We start from the raw sequence: 25,114 nt of genomic DNA, 5'->3' as shown, positions 1-25,114 counted from the left end.
ACAAATTATTGTTGTTATTTACTAACTTTTTGCAGAACGCACCTAGGAAAATGTAGTTTTTTCCTAATTTTGCAATTTACTAAACTCTATATGATTACAGATATAGAAAAAAATTTGAAATATTGTTTAAAAAATTTTTAAACAAATTATTGTTGTTATTTACTAACCTTTTACAGAATGCACCTACAAAATTGCAGTTTTATAAAGAAAAAAGTAAAAAACTGCAACTTTCTAGGTGCATTCTGTAAAAAGTTGGTAAATAAAATGAAAAAACTTTGATAAATTTTAATCGTTTTTGGAACATAAATATAAAAAAGCGTTTGGCCACCCTGGGTGGCCCCATCGGTAGTCTGTGTATACAAAAATCTTTAGTAGCGCGAAGGTTAAAATTTGAGTTTTAAAAGGTATGAATTTTAAACTACTTACATCAATATTCTTCTAATCTGCAATCCCAGCTCCATAAAACTCACCTTCTGCTTCCTCAAAAAACTCATTTTGGTGCATTTGTTCCAGTCTACGTGCCGTACGAGCTTCTTTGTTGGAAAGTGACTGACGCCTGTTCGCTCTCTTAATCCGCTCCGCGTCAATGTTATCCGCAAATATTTTGCATTGTTGTCCGATTTTCAAATAAAGCAACTGCATTGTACACAAAATTGCAGAATATCCTTCGTTAAATATTCCTGCAGCCAAGAACGCTGATAATTCGACGATTTTTTTACCACAATGCAAATGTTTCGGGTTCAAGCGCCATACGGTCGAGTTGATGGATTCGTTGAAATTTTGTGTGTGTCCGCCTAAGCACCGCGTTAAAAGATCGTTATTTGACAGTTCTTCGTAGATAGGCCGAATGTGTTTCTCAACGTTTTCATTTATTAATCGCGGAGGATGCTTGTAGGATCCCAATTGATTTTCAAATTCAGCAACGCGCCATGAACACCAGCTGTCTGCACCTTGCGGACAATTCTTGTGCAGAGGAGATTTATCAGTAGAGCAATAATGGTCAAGAGTTGCCATTATTGCAGTTTTCATTCCTTTCACAGAATCAACGTTTCTCCTTATAGCTAAGCCATAATAGATTGTCAATTTTTTAATGAGGCTTTCCGTCAGACCTTTTTTACCCCCGAGATGTTCTTGCTTCCTTTTATTCCTAAGTCGTGTGCCCATACGCTTTTGCACATGTCCCACTCACTCGTTTTTTGTCACACGATTTTCATCTCCGTACGGGTTCACCTTCAGAATACCAGCAAAAGTTTTGGAATCTCCATCGCCGATGTAATTAGAATATTTTTTTCCGAATTTTTCCACAGATCTCGTAAACATTTCCACGATTGAATCGACTTCCATTTTTCCTGCAGAAGCTTTGTGATTTGAAGAACACGATTCTTTATTCTCTTCAAACCATTCTTCAAATTCGTCGTCGTCTACTTGTTGTTTTTTTAAGGTACATGCTAGACAGTGCGAACTTTTTACAACCAGATCCAATAATTTGCCAGAATAATATCCAATTAAAGTTGTTACACCGAATAAAGAGGCGAAGCCACGATTTTTCCAGGTTCCATCACCAGAAACTTTTAAAGCTTTTGCGGATTTCCCATTTTCTACATTTTTTTTATTTCCTCTTTAACAGATTTCTCACAGACAAATTCGAACATTGACTTTGACGCAGAGTAAAAAAACTGCACTATTTTGTCGTACGATCCTTTCGCCAAACCTTGACACATATCCATAAGACCACAGAACAAATTTATGCCTTCACGTCCAACACCAAGTAGTCTCATGACAAATACGATTCGCCTGTTTATTTCGTAGCCGGTATTAATTAACGGTCCTGAATGTATTTCTTTTCGACCGCACATACACGCTAAAATAATTTTAAAGCCTAAGCCCCGATGTCCGCTTTCCACAAATTTTATTTTTTCTTTACACAATCCACAGATTACTATATCAGCAATAGCATGAAAAACAGTGAGAAACTCAATAATTCTATAACCATGAAGCGGATTTATAATTATATCTTTTGTGTTTGCTGATGACAATTTTTTTGCACTACTACTTTGATCATTATCTTCATTACTGAATTCATTCGAATACCGATTACCGTGAAACTTACGCTTTCTTGGTCTCGCAGAACGATCACTATTCGATCTGTCACCTTTAGGGTAACTTGCCATAATATCTTAACCCAAAGCGTACACTATGTAAAAATAAAATAAAAAAAATTCGTATTCGCGAAAAACAGAAAAACTGAGTCTTTTTACTTAAAAAATCATAACTATCGCAATTTTTAATATTTCAAAAATTAACTATAATATGCTCTTCAGATATAACACTTTTAGAAAAAGTACAGTGCGGATTCAATATGGCGAAAAATTGTCAAAAATGATCAGATTTGCTTAAAACTTGTTTCTCTAGGGTTTTTGAAGTTGCTGATTACGAATTTAACGTCAGTTTTTCAAAACTCAAAAGCCAAAAGCTGTTAAACATAAAATTTTGAGCAAATCCGATCAATATTAAAAAAATTTCGCCATATTGGATCCGCCATTTTTAATTTTAAAAAACTGATGTTAGATTCGTAATCAGCGACCCCGAAAACCCCCGAGTAACAAGTTTCAAACGAATCCGATCAATTTTGAAATCTTTCCGCCATATTGGATCCGCCATTTTGAATTTTTAAAAACTAATGTTAGATTCGTAATCAGCGACCCCGAAAACCCCCGAGTAACAAGTTTCAAACGAATCCGATCAATTTTGAAATCTTTCCGCCATATTGGATCCGCCATTTTGAATTTTCAAAAACCGACACTGGATTCGTAATCAGCGAGCCCAAGAACCTCAGTGTAACGAATTTAATCAAAATTTATAAAGAAGAAATCATATGAATTCACAATTGGTTGTAACCTTCAATGTTTTTTAACTTAACTTTTTACACTCGACAAAAATCAACGAAAAACATGAAAAATAATTTAGATTGGCCTCTCAAACTTTAGGTACATATTCTTGGATGTATTTTCTAAAGATTTAAGCAAAAAAATCGATTTTTTTTACCATGTAAAGTAGGCTCCCCCTTAATCACGAATAATTAAAGAAAAGAAAAGTAAGTATTCTCAATTAGATAAAAAGTTATTTAGGTTTTTCTCTGAGCGCGCCACGCGCCATGCGTGACAGGCGTGAACGTCGTCCCATCCCGGGACGCACAGTGGGATTTTTATACAATTTACTGTTTAAAAATGTCTACAGCCTACAATTTTTGAACGATTTGAGTGTTCTTTGATATAAATTAAAGGGGAATAAATTCTTTAGACATCCCTCAAGGGATGGTGCAGAATTTGAGGCGCATCCATATTTGTTATATTTAAGTGTTTACATCAATTTTTAAATTATTAACAGTAAATTGTAAAAAAAATCCCACTGTGCGTCCCGGGACGACGTTCACGCATGTCACGCATGGCGCGTGGCGCGCTTAGAGAAAAACCTGAATAACTTTTTACCTAATTAAGAATACTCACTTTTCTTTTCTTTAATTATTCGTAATTAAATAAGCAGTAATATTCAATAAAAAAGTTTTTTAAAATGTTGGGAGAACATAAAAATATTTTTAATTGTTTATCATTTTCACAATTTTTAAAATTTTATATAATGACAAATATTAATCAAAAGTAGTATTATTTCAAATTATTCATTTTAAAACTCAAATAGATTTTTTTTATAAAACGATAGATAATTAATAATTTCGAAATTCATACAAAAAATGTTATTAACAATTGCTATTGTAAAAATTAAAATTTCGCAAAACTGTTCAACTTGTATTTTTGTTTTATCGTATAGAGTAAAAAAAAGTTAAGAACATAGAAAATACTCACCTATCCAAAAATGATGGCTTGCTTCACAAATTTTGACACATTTTTAAAAAGCAGAATTTCGTTATTCCTTGTTGTTCCATGAGAACAACATACAAAGGAGCCAAAACATGTCCGTCAGTAAGTATGGAAGAGACTGTTCATTGAAAATTCAAAATAGATAAAAAAATCTAAGAAACGCAGTCTCTTCCATACTGACGGAAATGTTTTGGCTCCTTTGTATGTTGTTCTCATGGAAAAACAAGTAATAAGTTGGTTGTTTGTAGGAACTGTTCGGTATGTGGTTGTCACATAAAAAAGAAGTAATTCTAAATAAAATTTACTAACACGTTTACTTTTAGGAAGTCTCAAATTAATTTTCAACAATTTTGTTATATATTTATATTTTTTACAAGAAATTTTATAATTTATTTTCATTCAAGCAATGTAGACGAGCATTTCATGAAAGGTCTGTACGATCAACTGCAGCTCGGCAAGTTATACATACTGATGTGTGCGGTCCGATGCAAGTTGAATCATTAGGCAGAAAACGTTATGCTTTATTCTTTAAAGATGAATTTTCAGGTTATCGAAGGGTTTACTTTATCAGGGAAAAATCAGAAGTTTACGAGAATCTAAAAAGGTTTTGCACAGAAGTCAAAAATCAATTTGGTAAAAATGTTAAAGAAATTCATAGTGATGGCGGTAAAGAGTATGTTAATAAGGATATAGAAAAGTTTTTAAACAGTCAGGGTATAAAACATACAGTCAATGTACCATACACGCCCCAACAAAACGGAATCGCGGAGCGCGAAAATCGGACTATAGTAGAAGCCGCGAGGTCTATGATTTTCTCTAAATCGGATCTTCCCTTTTTTTATGGGGAGAGGCAACCCTCACAGCACCGGGATATTCAAGATATCCCAGAGACGTCCTGGGGATATCGATTTGTTTTCGGAAGTTTGGATATCTCTGGGATATCCTAGGGACGTCCATGGATATCCAGAGGATATTCCAGGGATATCCAAACTTCCGAAAACAAATCGATATCCCCAGGACGTCTCTGGAATATCCTGAATATCCCGATGCTGTGAGGGAATGAACACAGCTGTTAATGTTATAAATCGAACGGGTCCATCAAAAGAAGTAGGGAAAACACCGCATGAGTTATGGTATAATAAACAAGCAAGTGTTAAAGATTTGAAAATTTTTGGTACGGAATGTTTTGTTCACATTCCTAATGAGAAACGTAAAAAATTAGATAAGAAAGCAATGAAAGGATTCTTAGTTGACTATCTTGATGACTGCAAGGGTTATCGAGTTTTTATTCCTGAAAAGGGTGATGTCGTTTTAAGTAGAGATGTAATATTCAAAAATGAAGTTTTGGTACCTCAAGAAGTAATTTTAGATAATTCAAATAACACCGATCTGAAAAAGGAAAAAGTGTTTTTTGAAAAATCTGATAGTGACGAGGAAAACGAAGACGAAACAGAACACTTGCAATCATCAACGGTAAGTGATGTTTTAAATAAACGCCAACTAAGAAACAGACAAACTATTGCCCCTCCTGATTACTATGGATGCCCGATAACTTATCTTGCAGAAACTATACCTGATAACTACAGAGATGCTATAAGTTCGAAAAATAGTAATGAATGGAAAATAGCTATGCAAGATGAGTTTAAATCGTTACGCGAAAATGATACTTGGGATTTAGTAGAAAAACCGGAAAATAAAAAAATTATTAACAGTAGATGGGTTTTTACTAAGAAATTAAATTCTGATGGTACTGAACGATATAAAGCACGGGTAGTAATAAAGGGTTACTCACAATCAGAGGGAATTGATTACAAAGAAACGTTTAGTCCTGTAGCGCGTTTTGATACTGTAAGAATAATGTTAAGCATTGCAGCACGTGAAAAGTTAAAATTAGCTCAATTTGACATCAAGACCGCGTTTTTGTATGGAGATCTAAAAGAAAATATTTTCATGAAACAACCTGAGGGATTTGATGATGGTACATTGAGAGTGTGTAGATTGAAAAGAAGTCTGTATGGATTAAAACAAGCTCCAAGATGTTGGACTGATCGTTTTTCAAACTTTGTTAAGGGTTTTGGTTTCCGGGTAAGCTCAGCTGATCCATGTTTTTATATATATGATCGAGACAATTTTAAAATGTTTTTAACAATTTATGTAGATGATGGACTCTTAACTGCCACACATGAAGATCTTATTAAAGATTTCTTTTGTGAACTAAACAAAGAATTTTAAACAACAACAACGACAAATGTAAAATTGTTTCTAGGTATGGAAATTTGTCGACTCGAGAATGGCTCTATTTTTGTAAATCAAGAAAAATACATTGCAAACATGTTGAGTAGGTTTAACTTTAATGAGGCGAACAGTGTGTCAACACCTATTAAAATTGATTGGAATGCAGGTAGTTTCGAAGATGAAAAGTGTGATGCACCCTATAGAGAGGCGGTCGGTTGTCTTATGTTTGTGCAGGTAGTAAGTAGACCTGACGTCAGCTTTGCCGTTAATGTAATCTCAAGAGTTTTAGAAAATCCAAGTTTATCACATTGGAAACTTGTAAAGAGAATTTTTAGATATTTGAGGGGCACAATTGATGTTAGTCTACTGTACTGCTGTGAGAATGACGATTTTCAAGCATTTAGCGATGCAGATTATGCTGGCGATACAGAAACACGAAAATCGACAACTGGTATTATATGTAAGCACGCGGGTGCAGCCATAACTTGGCAAAGCCAAAGACAACAGTGTGTTTCGTTATCAACGACGGAAGCAGAATATGTAAGCGCGGCTGCACGTGCAAAAGAAATTGTATGGCTGAAAAAGATCATTTCCGAGTGTGAACTGAATGCAGAGAAATATGATTTATTTGTAGACAATATGAGTGCTGTGAGATTGATTAAAAATCCGGAATTTCATAAACGAAGTAAGCACATCGACGTCAAATATCATTTTATCCGTGATTTATATTTAAACTCTGAAATCGATGTAAAGTATGTGAAAAGCGAAAATCAAATTGCAGATATTTTTACAAAGGCTCTGGCAAAACCCAGATTTATGTATTTAAGAGAAAAACTAGGTCTTAAATGTAAAAAGGAGATAACAAATCTACCTGAAAAGGAGAAATAGATGTTAAGTTTTAGGGAGAGTGTTAAAATAAAATGTATTTCATAGAATATTATCTGAAAACTTAGCATCTGAATATTGAATTTTGTCAATATGAAACTTTCTAATCTTAGGTTCAGGTATAAGAGAGACTTAATTGCTAGTGACGTCGACAAAGTGTTAGTATGAATCGTAAGCCCTAATTTTATTGCGGTAACTCAGGTACTCATGTAGGATGGTTACAAGTTTAGTTCTTTACAGTATTCTGAAGGGATAAGTTGTTTGCACCGAGCACGTTTAAACTTGTAGAATTTAACTATTTCTATTAAATATTTGTTAAACACTATTTTTCTTGAATTTATTCCATATCCGGAACATATTTTATAATTCATTTAATTCTTATTTAATCAATCTTTCCCTTGGCAAAATTATTGCTTTTGAGGCCCTTAATAAGCATAAAAAATTTTGACCCAATCGGATTAATAGTTTTTCCATAATCTGATTGTTAATTAACAAACTTTTTTTTTGCATTGAATGTCAAATTTGTGAATCGTTAAAAAAAAATTTTTTTCAAGTTGCATTTTACTCTTAAGGGTCTATATTTTTGATAACATGTATTGCGGAAAAAAAAGAAATTTTTATTGCTAAAAAATAAATGTTTAAAAATGGTCAATTTTTTCACTATAAACAATGAAGCATATCTCAGTCAAATTTTATTTTAGAAAATCGGGATAAAAACTACTTTATTCCTGGTATCTTCCTGCAACTTTTAAGACCAAAGTGATTAATCTAGCTCGAACGGTATTAGAAATAATTTTTTTTTTCAAAAAAATCCAGACAATTTGTTTATTAATATTTTTTAATTCTTTTCGTACAGATTTGAAGATTACAACCTGCAGTTTGATATAAAAAATCGTGAAATTTATCCATTCATTATCCGTTCTTAAAAACGAGGTGCGTAAGATCGACTAACTTCAAGTGTAGAACTTTTTCTTGATTGGCTATTTTTTCAAAATCCTTTATTCCTTTATTTTGATTGGATAAAATTCAAAATCCTTTATTTTGATTGGATATAATCGAGACGACATTACTTACTGATGTCAAAGCAGCTAACTTCAAGTGTAGAACTTTCTTCTCATTGGCTGATTTTTGGCTGATTTTATAATGAGTGTTTCTCATTGGCTGAATTTTATAATGATGGTGACCTCACACTTTTAAATTTTCATTTTTATCTTTTTTAAAATTAAAATTAAAATAAATTAATTAAAATTTATTTATTAACTAAAAGTTAACCAAAAGTAGTTTAAGATAAAAATAATTTTTATTTATGATTTGGTTTGTAATAAATGAAAAGTTTTTTAATAATAAAATATATTTAATTTTATGATTCATTTTAGACGCTTCAAAATTGTTGCGCGCGCATCTTTTTTTCCAAACAATTGTTTGTTTGCTACGTAACCTCACCTCAGTGTGAAACGCATAGTTTTTTTTTGGTTGGTATGAAAAATTACAAAATATTACAAGTGTCAGCAACTGTCAGCCATTTGCAAAGTGTGACAAGTGTATCGTTTCGATAAGAAGTATTGGCTGTTATTTGCTGAGTGATTTTTTACTGAAAGTGTTGATTGTGAATTTTGTGGTTTTGTTTTTTTGTACATTTGAAAAAAGTTGCAATTTTTTTGTACATTTGAAAAAAGTTAAAGTACATTGCATACGTTACGTACGTAAGTATTAAAAGGAAATTAGGAAGAGTTTGTAAATATAATGTGTGAATTATTTGATTTATTAATTTAAAGGATTTAATTAATTTTATTAATTACAGTTAAAGGTTAAAGTTAAATACATTAATTTAATTAAAGTTAAAGTTTTAAAGTTAAAGTTTAAAGGATACATTAAATTAATTAAAGTTAAAGTTTAAAGGAATAAAGGACATTTGCCTGTTATTTTGATTTCTAAATGTAGAATATTGATTTTTTAAATTCTGATGTTTGTACATAATTATATTATTGTGGTAATAATTATTATTTAATATTGATTAATATTTGTTTTTTTAAATCTTAATTATTGATTTTTTAACATTTTGTTTTTTAACATTTTGGTAGTTAGTTATTATTTTGGAAAAAACTTTATGAATATTAAAGATGTACTAAAAATAACATGTGATTACGAGATACCAGATACTTGATAAACAGAGATTTAGTCAAGAGGTACTAGATTAACAGATACATAACAGAAAAATTTACCAAAAATATACTTATATTTAATAATATTAATAATATTAATAGATGAAGATACATTCTTTACATTCTTAATAATCTTTAATAAGAAAGGATAAAATAAAAATTCCAGTTACTGTTAAATGTGATAATAGTAACATTATTTACATGTGTTCTGAATTAATTAATTTTATGAAAAACTATTTTTTAGAAGCGATATCTTTTCAATAAATTGAAAGAAATCATGTCGAACAAAGAAGGAACTGTTAATTTAAGTGTTACAGATTTTAATATTATACTTACTGAAGGAGGAATGTTAAATGATACTCATATTGATAAATTCGAAAAATTATTGAGAAGGGAATCAAATTCTGCTTTTAGCATGCAAAGCACTTTGTATTTTTATACGCTTGAATTTATTAGTCCGATTGAAAAAGGTAAAAAGCATATTCAAATACTTTTTAGTGGACCTATCAAGAAAGGTCATTGGATTTGCACTTATTATGATAGAATGAGACTTTATATTTATGATAGTCTTAATGAAGGATGTTTAAATGAAGATCAAAGGAAATATTTAAGTAGATTATATCCTTTTAAACCTCCAGTAGTTTTCACAACTGTTGATCAACAACCAAACAATAATCTTGCTTGTGGAATATATGCAATAGCATTCGCAACATCGATATTTTTTAATATTATGCCCCACTCTGTCAATTACTATTATTATAACATGAGAAATCATTTAATGTTAATGTTCAAAAACAATCGTTTAAGTAAATTTCCGTCAGTAAGGTCGACTAATATTAGAACTATGACTGTTGAATGTAATTGGGAGTGTCTTCTTAGGAATCGAGCTAGAGAAAAAAGTTTCCAAAATGAAGAAAATAAAATTGTTGACAATAATTTATCATCGTTGAATTCAACCAGCAATGTTTGTAAAAAAAATTTTGTTGATAGTTGTTTAGAAGATTTGCCTTTAATTCCAGCAAATGATGTTAATAATATTTCTATTGATTCAAGCAATGGAATGAAAGATACAAGATTAATAATAACTGAGAAGCAAGGAGAAAAAAGAGCTATGGTTCATTTTCCTGAAGAAGAGGAAAAATATAAAATCATAAAACGTCAAAAAAAAGCTGCTTATCAAAAAAAATATCGACAAAAAAAGCGAGAAAATAATAAAATTGTTCGCTCTGAATCATTGGATTCTAATGAATTCATTAGTGCAGAGCAAACTTTAAATACGAGGCCCCAAAGCACATCTACAGCTTTATCATCAGCAGAAGAAAATATTTCTATTTCTAAAGTTAAAACGTCAATTCGTGACAGAAATGTTGCTTACAAGCGCACCTCTCGACAAAATAAACATACTTCTGTTCAAAAACAAAATCAGTCTGATATTATTTCAAAGTCACATATAGAGATGGGTTATTGTAATGAAATGAACATTACACGTGATCATTCTTATGTAAAACTTTGTGAACATAAAGTTAACAGTGAATTATTTATAAAATCAAAAACTAATGATAATTGTAATGATTCAAGAAATGTTACAAAATATACTAATTTAAAAAATGAAAATCAAGTAAAAAAAAGATCAATAATACGTTCTTTAGAGGAAGAAGAACAACATCAAGTCATGAAACGTCAAAAGAAAGCTGCTTATCAAAGAAAGTTTCGACAAAAAAAACAAGAGAATAATAGAATTCTTAACCCTCAATCACTTCAAACAAAGGACAGTATTATTACAGTGTCAAAATCAAATATAAATTCAGAAAAATCCTCTACAACTGTTACTACATCTTTGGCAAAAGATAATGTAACTGTTACAGCAAATTTAGCAAATACCAATATTTCCGGTCGTCAAAAAAATGTAGCTTATCAAAAAACTCATAGCCAAAAAAAACGGGATTTTTCACAGAATCAAAATTTCTCTGACAGTATTTCAGTCTCGCATATAGAAGAACATTTTGCTGGTGCGATGAACATTTCATGTGAGCATTGTAATGCTAAACATTTCCAAGCAGAAAGAGTATCTAATAAAAAAAATTCATTTCATGATTGTTGTAAACATGGCGAAGTCATTCTTGAAGATCTACCTGCTCCTCCACTCATATTACAAAATTTATTTGATGGCACCCACGAATTATCTGGGCATTTTCTTTATAATATACGACCTTACAATAATTCATTTGGTTTTGCTTCTTTCAACGCTAACTTAGTTAATTTTAACAATAGACGACCAGGACCATATTGTTTCCAAATACATGGTTAGGTTTATTATCAAATGAATACATCTTTGTATGCAGAAAGGAACGATACTTCTTCATTTGGACAGTTATTTATTGTTGATCAAAACGAAGCTTCCGAAATTTGTTGTAAAAATAATGTTCAATTAAACCGAGATATTGTTGATGGAATTGAAACAGCCCTTCGGGATTGTAACCTATTTGCACAGTCCTACCGTATGATGTATGAAAAAATTAAAAAAACAATGACTGAAAATAATGCAGAAATTTAGCCTAAGATGCAATTATTATTTTCATTAAAGCCTGGGATGGATAGTAGACGTTATAATTTACAAAGTGTCAATGAAGTTGCAGCAATTTTTACTACAACTGCTGATGGTGATATTCCAGAATCATATGTTACCGTATATAATAAGAATACAAAAAGTTTACAATATATAAGTTCTATGAATCCCAATGTTGAGCCATGGATATATCCTTTATTTTATCCACATGGAACAAGAAGTTGGGACAAAAATCTGACCTGCGCTAATACAAATAAACGTGTATCAAGAGCTGCATGCATCAGGCATAGAATGGCTTCTAGGGACAACAATGTATTTTTAAAGGGTGGTAGATTATTTCAGCAATGGATTGTCGACAGTTATGTGAAAATTAAAAAGGTAGGACAAATTTCTGTCGAAATAATCAAAAGAAACTTCGTGCAGATACTTACGAAGGTCTAATTGATCATTTACAAAGAAGAGCTGATGATTCGAACAATGAAGTTGGGAAAATTGTAATACTTCCATCATCTTTCACAGGTTCTCCGAGAAATATGTTACAGCATTACCAAGATGCAATGGCTATTGTGAGAAAATTTGGTAAACCTGATCTTTTTATTACGATGACGTGTAATCCAAACTGGCGTGAAATTAAGGAAAATTTATTACCTAACCAAACTGCCTTTGACAGACCAGATATTGTATCGCGTGTTTTTACCATAAAAAAAGATAAACTTATTAATACTATTGTAAAGGAACAATTATTTGGCGAAGTGATTACTTATGTGTATGTCATTGAATATCAAAAACGTGGATTGCCGCATATGCATTTATTAGTGACTTTGAAACAAAATTATAAAATAACAATACCCGAGATTGTAGACAAATATATTTCGGCAGAAATTCCAAGTCAATCAGAAAATGTTATACTTCATGACATCGTTATGAAAAATATGATTCATGGCCCTTGTGGAAATTGGTGTAAAGATAATAATAGTAAATGTTTGAAAGGTTTCCCAAAACAATTCTGTTCTGAGACAATAATGGATGAAAACGGATACCCAACGTATCGCTACCTTAATACAGGACAATACGATCGCCTAAATGAAGGAACTACAGATAATCAATACGTTATTCCATACAATCCTACATTACTTCAGTTATTTAATTGTCATATTAATGTAGAAGTAGTTTCAAGTATTAAATCCGTAAAATATTTGTATAAATATATTTTTAAGGGACATGATGCTGCTGCTGTAGTAATTACCGATAGTAGTTCTTTAGAATATGATGAAATAAAAAACTTTATTGAAACTCGATATGTTAGTCCTGTTGAAGCATGTGATAGAATATTTGGTAGACCATTACAGAGTAAAAGTCATTCTATTCTCCGATTACCTGTTCATTTAATTAATCGGCATACTGTAACCATTAGTGAAGAAGCAAATGATGATGCTATAAATGAAGCTTTACAGAAACGGACTATGTTATTAGAATATTTCGATTTAAATAGGCGTGATCCACAAGCTAGACAATATACATATATGCAGAAATTCCATGTTATTATGTTTTTAAGAAAGAACGTGGTGAAAATGCATTAAAATGGGTGAAGCGTAAAGGGTCATTTAATGTCATTGGACGGATGTATTCAATTTCGCCCAGTCAATCAGAACTGTTTCATCTTAGATTACTTTTAATAGTAGTTAAAGGCGCTACAAGTTATGATCATCTGCGAACTGTCAACAATATTGTACATGACATTTTTCGTAGTGCATGTTTAGCATTAGGCCTTATTGAAGATGATGGAGAATGGGAACGTGCTTTGACAGAAGGAGAAGTATGGATGATGCCACAACAATTAAGACGTTTATTTGTGCGTATTTTAATTTATTGCCATCCAGTTCATCCAAACGAACTTTGGGAAAAGTTTAAAGAGGCTATGTCTGAAGATTATCAGAAAAATTATCCATCTAATGAAGCTCATAAAAGAGCATATAATGATATAATTAACTTTCCGTTGCATGAAGGATCAAATATTAGCAATTTTCCTGAAATGATACAGTTAAATGAAATAAGTATTGAAACAGAAAATTAAGCGAACAACGAAATGTCATTGCAATAACATAAAGAGATTGGTGAAATGCAATATGTGAAACTGAATTCCAAACAGAAGGATATTGTTAATAAAGTATTAAATGTAGTTATTCAAGATAAAAGAATACCATCTTCTTCATGTTATTACATTGATGGACCAGGTGGATCCGGAAAAACTTTTGTTTATACAACTTTATACCATTTGTTAAGAAGTAAAGGAAAATGTGTTTGTACTATGGCATTTACAGGCATTGCCGCAATATTACTTCCCCGTGGTAAAACTGTACATAAAACATTTGGGATGCCTGTTCCATTGTTCTATGATTCTACATCAAATATTAAAAGTCAATCTAAGGAAGCTACATTTTTGAAAGAGGTTGATGTCTTTATTTGGGATGAAGCTCCAATGGCGCCAAGATATGCTATGGAATTAATTGATAGAACATTACGCGATTTTATGAATGTTGATATGCCATTTAGTGGAAAAACTATGCTTTTGGGTGGTGATTTTAGGCAATTATTGCCTGTTAAAGTTAATGCTACTAGAAGCAAATTAGTTCATTTATCTATTAAATCTAGCACATTATGGAGTCATTTTAAGGTGATATCATTAACAGAAAATATGAGAACTTTACCTGGTAAAAAAGAATTTTCAGAATATTTATTATCAGTTGGAAATGGTACTTCAAATGATAATGATAATAATATACTAGCACCAGAGCAATGTGTAGAAAATGGTGATATCATTCATAAAATATTTGGAGAATTAATTATCAATGATAAATACGATGATTTAGTAAAAGTAGCAATATTGTCTGCTCGAAATGTTGATGTTGATGAAATTAACAACAAGGTACTCGAACTGTTTGATAATAAAAGTGAGCGAATTTATACAAGTGTTGATAGTACCGAAAATTGTGATAATGGAAGTATAAATGATGCTATTTTACCAGAGTATTTGAATACTTTAAATCCATAAAATTTCCCGCCTTATGAATTACGATTAAGAGCCAATTGTATTGACATGCTACTTCGAAATCTTAGTATTAATGAAGGTTTATGTAATGGAACGCGAATGCAGTTATTAGAACTATCAAACAATCTGCTACGTTGTCGTATTTTAACAGGTGATAAGGTTGGAGATATTGTATTTATAAATCGTATTACGCTGTATTGTGAGGATATTTATCCTTTTACTTTCAAACGACGGCAATTTCCTATAAAATTAGCATTCGCAATAACAATAAATAAAAGCCAAGGACAAACTTTTGACAAGATTGGTGTAGACCTTCGTAAAAATGTATTTAATCATGGGCAAGTATATGTTGCATTTTTACGAGTTAAATCTTGGGAATCATTAATTATATATTTAGGAAATCAAAGACCTAATTTACTAATCAAGAATTATGTTTACACTGAATTATTGAAATAAAAGTAAATATTTTTTCTATAAAAATGTCTGAGTCGTTATATATTTTTTTTCTTAAAACAGGAGTGTGTCTCAGTATGGCTGTCTTTACGCGTAAGACTTTCTTCGACGCTTCTTATTGGTAAATTACGTCATTTTTTTGTAATAAGATTCACACGTAAGATTTCTTTACACGTTTCTTTCTTATCAATTGGTCAAAGACGTTTTAATTTCCTAATTTTAAATAATAGTTCAAACTTCAGATAATTAAGACACTTATTTGTACGTATTTTAATGTACTGCCAACCAGTTCATCCAAATGAACTTTGAAAAAAGTTTAAAGATAATATTTCTCAAGATTATTAACGAAATTTTGCATCCCATGAATCTTATAGAAAAGCATATATTGAAATAAATTATTTTCTTCGAAATGACGGAGTACTTACATTTTTTGTATAATATTTACAGAAACCACACTTATATTTCTTTTTTATAGCAAAAGTAGGAACGATTTTAAGAAACAAAAGTAAATTTTTAATTTAATATCCTCTGTTTATGGCTTTCTTTGACAGTAGAGATGTTTTTTTGCTAGCTAAGTGAAAAATAGTTAAAAATTGTTTATTTAGTAACGTTTTTCTTTCATCACTATTTTTTAAAATATAAATTTACTATGGAAGATTTTAAATGTTACAAAATTTAATTAACAAATAGATTACTTTGATTATAAAAAGGTTTTCTATAACTTCATCGTACAAAACTTTTTATAAAATGTGCTATTCTTGAAATATACGCTTTTCTTTAAGCAAATAAAAGTGTTGTTTTTTTATAAAAACCATAAACTTTAGAAATGATACATTTAGAAACAGATAAAAACAGAACTAGAATTGTAAAGGTATAAAAAATTGTTTTACGCACAACATAGGCTATTATTTTATTAAATTGAATAATATTTAAAAATTCCTATTATCAGAAACTGTCACTCAAATTGATACCTTAACAAACAAAAGACTGTAATTTAAAAAATAAAAATGCAAGAGAAAAAACGCGCGCGCGGCAGCGCGCGATCGTTCTCGTTAATAATTAAAAGAGGACATTAAAATCAAAGTAAGAATTTATCTTGATGTAGCGCGTGGAGTTTACTATTTAACTCGCTCGCGATGGTGGAGATGGTGTAGTTTCCTTAGTTCATGTCGCGGCTACTCCCGAAAATTGGCGCCACCTCCTTGACCACTGACACATAGATCACATAGATCCACTTGTCTGTGGGCTCGCCAACATATTGTCCGAAACTTTTACCAAAAATTCAACTTTACAACGTTCTTTTTCAATACTTTTTTCGAAAATTACTTGCAAATTTCGAGAATACTCTTCATCAGCACGAATTCCTTTAATTATCCTGATAAATCCGAACGAGATATAAAAACTTTGGTACACATTAACAAATTTCGATCATTCTTTTTTTAAACTGGGCTAATTTTTTCTCAGGATTTCAAATCTTTTATTACCTTCTTAAAAAAATTATAAATATTATGAGAAAAATAATTTTAATTTTTTTGAAATTTTTATTTTCCTAAAAAAATTATTTTCTATTACAATGTATTTTTTCAAAAAAAGTTTCAAAAATATACGATTTTCTTTTGTTAAATTAATTTCTAAATTGAATTTAATAAATTTAAAGGGTTTAGGAAAGAATTATTTTATTTTACAATAAATTATTAGAGAAAATAAAAATTTTGAAAAAATGAATATTAATTTAGAGATAGAAATTTTATTTTTTTTTGAAAAAAGAATATTAAATTTGAATAGCTGAGTAAAAAACACCCTAGTTTAAAAAAAGAAAGATCAAAATCGGTCAATTTGTTCCAAAGTTACAGCAACTTTTGCGAATTTAAATGCTGCCCGAATTCAATATTCTGATGCGAGCGACTGCAACGCGCCACTGGACTCCATCCCCACTCCACGCGCTACATCAAGATAATTTCTTACTTTGATTTTAATGTCCTCTTTTAATTATTAATAATGAATGGATAATTTTCACGATTTTTTATATTAAACTGCAGATTGTAATCTTCAAATCTGTACGAAAAAAATTAAAAAATATTAATAAACAAATTGCCTGGATTTCATTGAAAAAAAAATTATTTCTAATACCGTTCGAGCTAGATTAATCACTTTGGTCTTAAAAGTTGCAGGAAGATACCAGGAATAAAGTAGTTTTTATCCCGATTTTCTAAAATAAAATTTGACTGAGATATGCTTCATTGTTTATAGTGACAAAATTGACCATTTTTAAAAATTTATTTTTTAGCAATAAAAATTTCTTTTTTTATTTCGCAATACATGTTATCAAAAATATAGACCCTTAAGAGTAAAATGCAACTTGAAATAAATTTTTTTTAACGATTCACAAATTTGACATTCAATGCAAAAAAAAAGTTTGTTAATTAACAATCAGATTATGGAAAAACTATTAATCCGATTGGGTCAAAATTTTTTATGTTTATTAAGGGCCTCAAAAGCAATAATTTTGCCAAGGGAAAGATTGATTAAATAAGAATTAAATGAATTATAAAATATTTAAAAATCGTTTGACTTTTATGGTTTTAATTCTGTAACTCGTAAACAAATTAGTGAAAAATATCGCGCGACCTCTCATTTTTTTTAGGTATTTTTAAGCTCTACAACTTTTAATAACAACTTTTTTCTCTAAAATTTCACTGAGAAGAACAATCCTCAAAAAACTACAAAAAAACTGACTTTGTCATCTTAAAAGTTTTTTAACAATAAACGCGCTTAGTGTAGGTTGGTGCAAACTGTTGGCCTTTGTTTCTATGCTACTAATCTATCAAAAAACATTTTTGCCTATTGGATAGGATTTATGTCACATACTATTGACAGGGCGCCTGGACTATTATTACAGTGATTTTGCCTTTAGATGCCGCTATACCGGTCATACACATTGGTGGCACGAATTATTTTTGCCTCTATAGACGTCATGCACTGTGAAGGGGTTCTGCTTCTTCTTCTTCTTAAATGGCTTTTGGCTTCGCCGACTGTCAGAACATAAAATTGTGAAGGGGTTATTGGGTAAAAAATTATCAAACTTGAAAAAATGAAATTTCTTTTGTGTTTTTAAAATTAAAACAGCAATACTTAATTTTTGGGTTAAACTAAATACTTTTTTTCACACCGGAATCGAAAAGAGCACACTCAATACCTATAAGAAACATACTTGCGGTATAAAATATGATCCGTTTTATTCATAAAAGTAGAGTTGCATTCCGAGCGAGAAATTCTCGTTCTGTATTATTATTATTCTCGATTAACGAGAATAGATTCACAAAAAAATGTATAGTGTCATTTGTTCGTGCTCGTCTCTACGAGGCTGTATTCAAATTGGTTATTCTCGGTTGGATATTCTATTTTGAATGTCAAGCAAATCCAAACAAATCAATCAACTGCAATAGAAGTAAAATGTCGAGAAAAAGAAATTGTAATGAAGGGCGTGAAGATTTGACTTCGAATGAAGACTCAGAAAATCACAATGAACCTCAAAATGACTGCGAAATTTTACCTTCGTAAATATTTTGTTTCATGAAAATTATTTTTTACTTATAACAATTTTTTTTATTTTTAATTTTGTAATAATTGTCTTATAAATTATATTTAAATTGTAATAATTTATATTGTAATGTATTTTTATATTATTAAAATAAATTTATATATGATTTAATATATCATATAAAAAGGCAAAAATATTTCATAGGTCAAGTACTGTACCACAGAAGGTTACAGAAAAGCAAGTAACCTCCAAACGAAGAAAACTTCATGCACCGCCTCTATCCAAGTATTTTGAAATATTTTTCGAAAACGAATTAAAACAAGCACGATGTAAAGTGTGTGAATCAAATGAGCCGTCGATAAATAAAGTTTTGAAAATGACTGATGGGAACACTTCAGGACTTCAACGCCATCTTCAGAGATACCATGAAAAAGAATTTAAAGATATATATTTTGCTCCAAAATCAAACGTAAAAATTTTATGAAAGTATTTTATAATTTAGGGAGAAAATGCGACAAAGCGAAATTTTGATATAAAAAATACTGATGTTTAAAAACAAACACGAGTAAATAGTTTAATAACAATTTTGATACTGCAAAATTATTGCAATACAAATTTTTATTAAAAAAAAAAATTTTGTTCGTTTAAACATTTGGAACCTTATGATTCTAAAATTTTTATTTGAATTACTGAATAAAAATTATCTTGTTTAAAGAAAAATTTATCTGGTTCAAGAAAATATTTATTTGATTCAAGTATGTCATTTTTGTTTGATTCAAATAAATAATTCTTTGATTATTATAGACCACTAATCGGTTAATCTGTTGAATTAATTTTTTTCAGTGTCATTTTTAAAGAAAATTAATTGCTCACTGAATTCTAAAAATTAAATATAGTAATAAAAATATCAACGTTCACTTGAACATTTGTAATTTTGTAGATATTTACAAAAATTTTATTTGTTTTTGAATTATTTCAAATTTAATAATAAATTTTTGAATTTCAAATATTAATTTTCATTTAATTAATTCTAATTTTCTTTTAATTAATTCAATTCAAAATAAACTTAAAATCTAAGTGTTTAGAATTTAAAAATAAAACTCCAAAGAAGATGAGTTTTCGAAAACAAAAAACGTAATTAAATATTTAAAATTATGCTGATTAAAAATTAATTTTCTGAAAAACCGAGGAATAAAAATCAGAATCTGGATAAAGCATTTAATTTAACTTAACAATTTTTTCTATAATTTTCAATAAAAAACCATTCATTTTTTCTTTAAGATAATTTTGTTTAAAAATAACGTAACGAATTTAATATTGTTTAATATTTACCATCTTTAAATTTGTATACCCTTTTATAAAGTTTAATTATAATATTAATCAAAAATATAAGTTAAAAAAAAGTAAAAGTTTTGATTAATTTTGTTTCAGAAATTAAAAAAAAAAATAAAATAAAAGTTAAAAGAAAGTAAAAGTATTGATTAATTTTGTTTCAGAAATTTGACCAGGACACATTCCTTGAAAAATTAGTAAATTTTGTAGTCACAAAATATTTACCCTTTGCTTTCTTTGACGACGAGGTTTCTCAAGATTTCTTTCAATATATAAATCCAATAGTCCATGTTCCGCAACGAAACCAATTGAAAAGTTTGATTGAAAATAAATTTTACGAGAAACAAGAAATTGTTATGAAAATTTTACAACAAAATACGTCGAAAATATCGTTTACAATAGATGGTTGGACATCTTTGGCCAACAGAAGCTATTTTGGAATCACTGCTCATTTTGTTGACGATAATTGGGTCCTTCAATCTCTCGTGATAGATTTTTGCCCTTCACACGGCCAACATAAGGGTAAAGATATAGCTGCTTGTTTTTTTAAAATGCTCGAAGAAAATAAAATTATTGAAAAAGTTATGGGAATAACGATGGACAACGCTGCTGCCAACACGACATGCATGAGTGAATTAAGCAAACTAATAAATGATTTCGATTCTGAAAGTCATCATTTCCGGTGCCTAGCGCATATTTTAAATCTTTCCGTCCAGGATATGTTGAATGTTTTTAATATCGATGATAAAGAATCACAGAATGAAGAAAGCGAGCAAAGTGAAGAAGAAAGTGAATCAACTGAAAGAGGAGACATGGAAGAAGACGAAGAATCAGAATCGACGACATACACATATCCTGTAAAAAAATTGAGAAGCTTGTTCAAAATTTTAAAAACTCCGAACAATGGCAAAACAAATTAAAAACCTGCTGCCAAACCTGCAATATCCAAATGCTGTCTCCAAACATCGACGTCAAAACAAGATGGAACTCTACGTACGATATGATTATGCTAGCAATTACAATGCAGCCGGCAATAAATTTACTATGTGAACATAATCAGAAAGTGAAAAAATTAAAGATTACAGAATATGAATGGAATATTTTTAAAGAACTCACGAAATATTTGCGTCATTTTTAAGTCTTGACAGATTTATTCAGTGGTGAGAAATACCCTACCTTAAACTTAGTGGTCATTGGAGTGAATTTACTACTGGATAGATTAGAAACTTCCATTGAGAAGCTTTCTAATAATTTGGAAAAATTGAGCTCAATAGAAGAGATAGTTTTAGACGCACTTTAAGCAGCATACTCCAAAATAATGAAGCACTACAAGAAAACGAACTGGACCTACTGTACTGTGCTGATTTTAGACCCTAGGTTTAAAGTCGAAACTTTCGATAAAACGATTTGGGGTAAAGAAATGAAGGCCATGTCAGTTCAAAAAATTGAAGCAGCCTTAAGTGCAGATTATTCTCAAACAATACAGAACCATGAAAAACAAGTAATGCAAAAAATTGAAATTATTGCTTTTTTAATATATTATTTTAATTTTAATTTTTAATTTTTTTCTTCTTTTACTTCTACTTTTGATGACATTTTATTTAATCACTTTCATTTTTACTTTTATTTTTGCTTTGATTTGTCTTTATTTTATTAATTTAAATTAATTATAGGGTTGCCACAAAATTTTAATTTTAATTTAATTTAAATTTAATTTTAATTAATTAAATTTTAATTTAAGATTTTAATTTTAACGTTTTTCAAAATTCAATTATTTATAAAAATCTACGCTATAATGTTTTTAATATTCAATTATAATTTTAAATTCTAACTAAAATTAATTTTTAAATTAATTTTTATTAGAAAATTTCCAAAAATTCAATAATTTAAAAACAAACATAAATATTTTATTCAATAATTGCATATTTCTTAAAATTTAATTTTTATAAAGAATTTTATCAAAATTTTTAACCCCTTCGCTGTGAGGAGAAAAATTTATAAAGTGGGTCCAAAATGTTAAGAAATTTTTTGGCGACCAAAATTTGTGAGATTGGTTACAGTTGGGTTTTGGGGGTCGCTGATGACGAATCTGAAGTCAGATTTTCAAAATTCAAAATGGCGGATCCAAAATGGCGGACGTATTTTTTTGAATTCATCGGATTTGCTTGAAACTTGTTACTCGGGGGTTTTCGAGGTCGCTGATTCCGAATATGAAGTCAGATTTTCAAAATTCAAAATGGCGGATCCAAAATGGCGGACATATTTTTTTAATTTCTCGGATTCGATTGAAACTCGTTACTCGGGGGTTTTCGAGGTCGCTGATGACGAATCTGAAGACCATTTTTAAAAATTCAAAATAGCGGATTCTATTATATCGAACATATTTTTTTTAATTTTTCGGATTCGCTTGAAACTCGTTACTCGGTTGTTTTTGAGGTCGCTAATTACGAATATGAAGTTATAAAAATTGCAAATATCAGATTAAATATAGTGTAAAAATAATGAAAATATTATGAATGAAAAAAAATTTAATTTCACCCCCGCAGTTTGCTAGTAAATTATTTAATATTTATTTACAACCCCAGAGTGTACCACGTGGAGGTTTGCGGTAGGATTTTACACTCCTTTGTTTTAATTTTTTTTTTATTTTATTTTTTTTTATTTTTTTTTTATTTTTTTAATTTTAATTTTTTTTTTGATTTTTGTGTTTTTATTTTTATAAAAATTTAAATTAATTAAAATAATTTTTTGAACGTATAATTTATAAATGTTGTCGTAAACATTTATAGTGGTTTGATTTTCTACATATTGTACTCTTTGAAGCAGGGAGGTTTACGGTTTACACTCCTCTCAAGTACAGGGGTGTTTACTTTACACTCCTTTTAAAAATTTTTTTTTATTTTATTTTTTTTATTTTTTTTTGATTTTTGTGTTTTGATTTTTATAAAAATTTAAATTAATTAAAATCATTTTTTTAACGTATAATTTATAAATGTTGTCGTAAACATTTATAGTGGTTTAATTTTCTACGTATGGTACTCTTTGAAGCAAGGAAAAGCACACAGAGGCACATTGCATTTTTCGCAAATGATAGCTGTTTCTTTTCTAATTTTCTTCTGCCGACACACGATGCATGGTCGAAATTTTTGTCTGGCATTTTTGTAGCTACCTTTACTGATTGGAAAATGATTATCAAAATTTGTCAGTTTCTTTTGCAAAACTGGTACTTGTTTTCGTGAAATGTTTTGTGATTTACGATGTACTTTTAGCAGGTCTTCTACTATAAGAATTTTAAAATTTAAAAAGGTCACTTTAGTGTCGGAATGAAGAGCTTTGAAAATGACATAAGAATTGTACATTGCGACATTTAGCAAATAGAAATAGACTTTATGGTACCATTTTATGGTTTTTCGGGTAGTAGGATAAGCTGAAGTACTCTGATCTAATAAGTCAACTCCACCCATGTAGCTGTTATATGCCATAACAATGTTGGGTTTCATTACTGATTCTCCAGTTCTTGGATTTTTTTCCCTGTATCTATCAATTCTGGAGCATGTTTTGTAGTTAGCATAGACACAATTTTTTTATCATGCCAAGCCATTAGACAGAGTTTTGGAGTATGAAATACTTTCATATCTCCCTTTTTGATACATTTCGTGTTGAACTTTGGTAAGTATCTCCTATTCAATCTCACCGTCCCACAGACATTAGTTTTTTCATTGAGCAGTTGGTAAAATAAAGAAGGCGAAGAGTACCAATTGTCAATATACAACGTACGTCCTTGCCCACCAAGATCTAAGAGCATGTCTTTCACTACTTGTCCAGAAATTCCAATACGTTTATCAATATAAGAGTCGTTTCCTCTTTTTCCAATATACACTTTTATATTATAGGAATACCCAGTTTTTGACTCACACGTTTGGTACAATTTAATTCCGAATCTGGCTCGTTTGTTTCTATTAAATTGCTTGAAACTCAGTCGACCTTTCCATAGCAATAAGGATTCATCTATAGCAATATTTTCTCCTGGGCGGTAAGTAGCCTGAAATCTTTCCAGCAAGTACTCTAAAACAGGACGAATTTTGACCAAAGCATCATTATCATCATCGAAATCGGATTGAAAATGCAACATACTTAAAATTAATCGGAATCTATCATATGTCATGCAATTTTTAAAAGCTGGAGTCTGTAGAGTAGGAGCCGTTGTCCAGTACATCGAAAGTTCTGGTTTTTTAATTATACCCATCAAAATTACAAGGGCATGAAAGGCATACATTTCGTCAATTTCTACAGGAGAAAATTTTAATATACGAGAGTTTTTCTTCAATTTCCCTTGCTCTATAAGGTTATTTTTTTTACTCTCTGCGAAAGTGTTTGTCTGTGCGCAAATTATATCTACCAGATTTTCGTCCCAAATTGTTTTGAAAATTTCAACCGGAGAATTTCTAGAGGTTAATCCTGAAGATGGCTGTACTCCATGATTGTCGTCTTTGAAAGGATATATGACAGGATTAAATACATTTTGATCAGTCCATTTAAAATCTGATCTTAAGTTTGACTGACGTGTACTTAAAGGTACTTCAGATTCTTCACATGATTCATCTTCAAGATCATTACCATTATTTATAGTTTCATCTTCAGAACCCGATTCACTTACCAAGAAATCATCGCTCTCGTCGCTACTGCTAATATCTACCTCTGAATCTGAATCAGAAATTTTTCGTTTTTTCCACCCTCTTGACATTTCGAATTAGTACCAGAAAGGCTTTGTAAAATATAATTAGAGATAAAAAAAAATTAAAGTTGATTGATGCCGGTAACTAACACGCGTAATAAATAAACGAAAGGTAAACACATAGAAGTCGGATTAATACTTACTGTTTTTCGAATCAATTTGAGTAAATGAAATTCTATGAAGATTATAAATGTAGAAGTGTCCAAAATTTTAATAAGACGAATATACGATAATAAAACGTTTTTATTATGGAAAAGTTGATTAATGTAAAATATCAAAAC

The 25,114-nt window shown here is 29.9% G+C and overlaps 2 protein-coding genes across 2 annotated transcripts; both read right to left on the bottom strand.

The window, feature by feature from the left end:
* Positions 1 to 309: 309 nt before the first annotated feature.
* Positions 310 to 1,175, bottom strand: LOC122511929. The gene has a single exon (XM_043627500.1). The coding sequence runs from the start codon at positions 1,162 to 1,164 to the stop codon at positions 439 to 441; it is 726 nt and encodes a 241-aa protein (XP_043483435.1). The 5' UTR covers positions 1,165 to 1,175; the 3' UTR covers positions 310 to 438.
* Positions 1,176 to 23,597: 22,422 nt separating this feature from the next.
* On the bottom strand, positions 23,598 to 24,842 carry LOC122511948 (piggyBac transposable element-derived protein 4-like). The gene has a single exon (XM_043627522.1). It carries the CDS (start codon positions 24,840 to 24,842, stop codon positions 23,598 to 23,600), a length of 1,245 nt encoding a protein of 414 aa, XP_043483457.1.
* Between the last annotated feature and the right edge of the window lie 272 nt (positions 24,843 to 25,114).

The sequence above is a fragment of the Leptopilina heterotoma genome, unplaced genomic scaffold (genome assembly GCF_015476425.1).
Source record: "Leptopilina heterotoma isolate Lh14 unplaced genomic scaffold, ASM1547642v1 Lhet_91, whole genome shotgun sequence".
Classification (NCBI taxonomy): Eukaryota; Metazoa; Arthropoda; class Insecta; order Hymenoptera; family Figitidae; genus Leptopilina; species Leptopilina heterotoma.
This window is presented reverse-complemented; position numbering and strand designations above follow the sequence as displayed.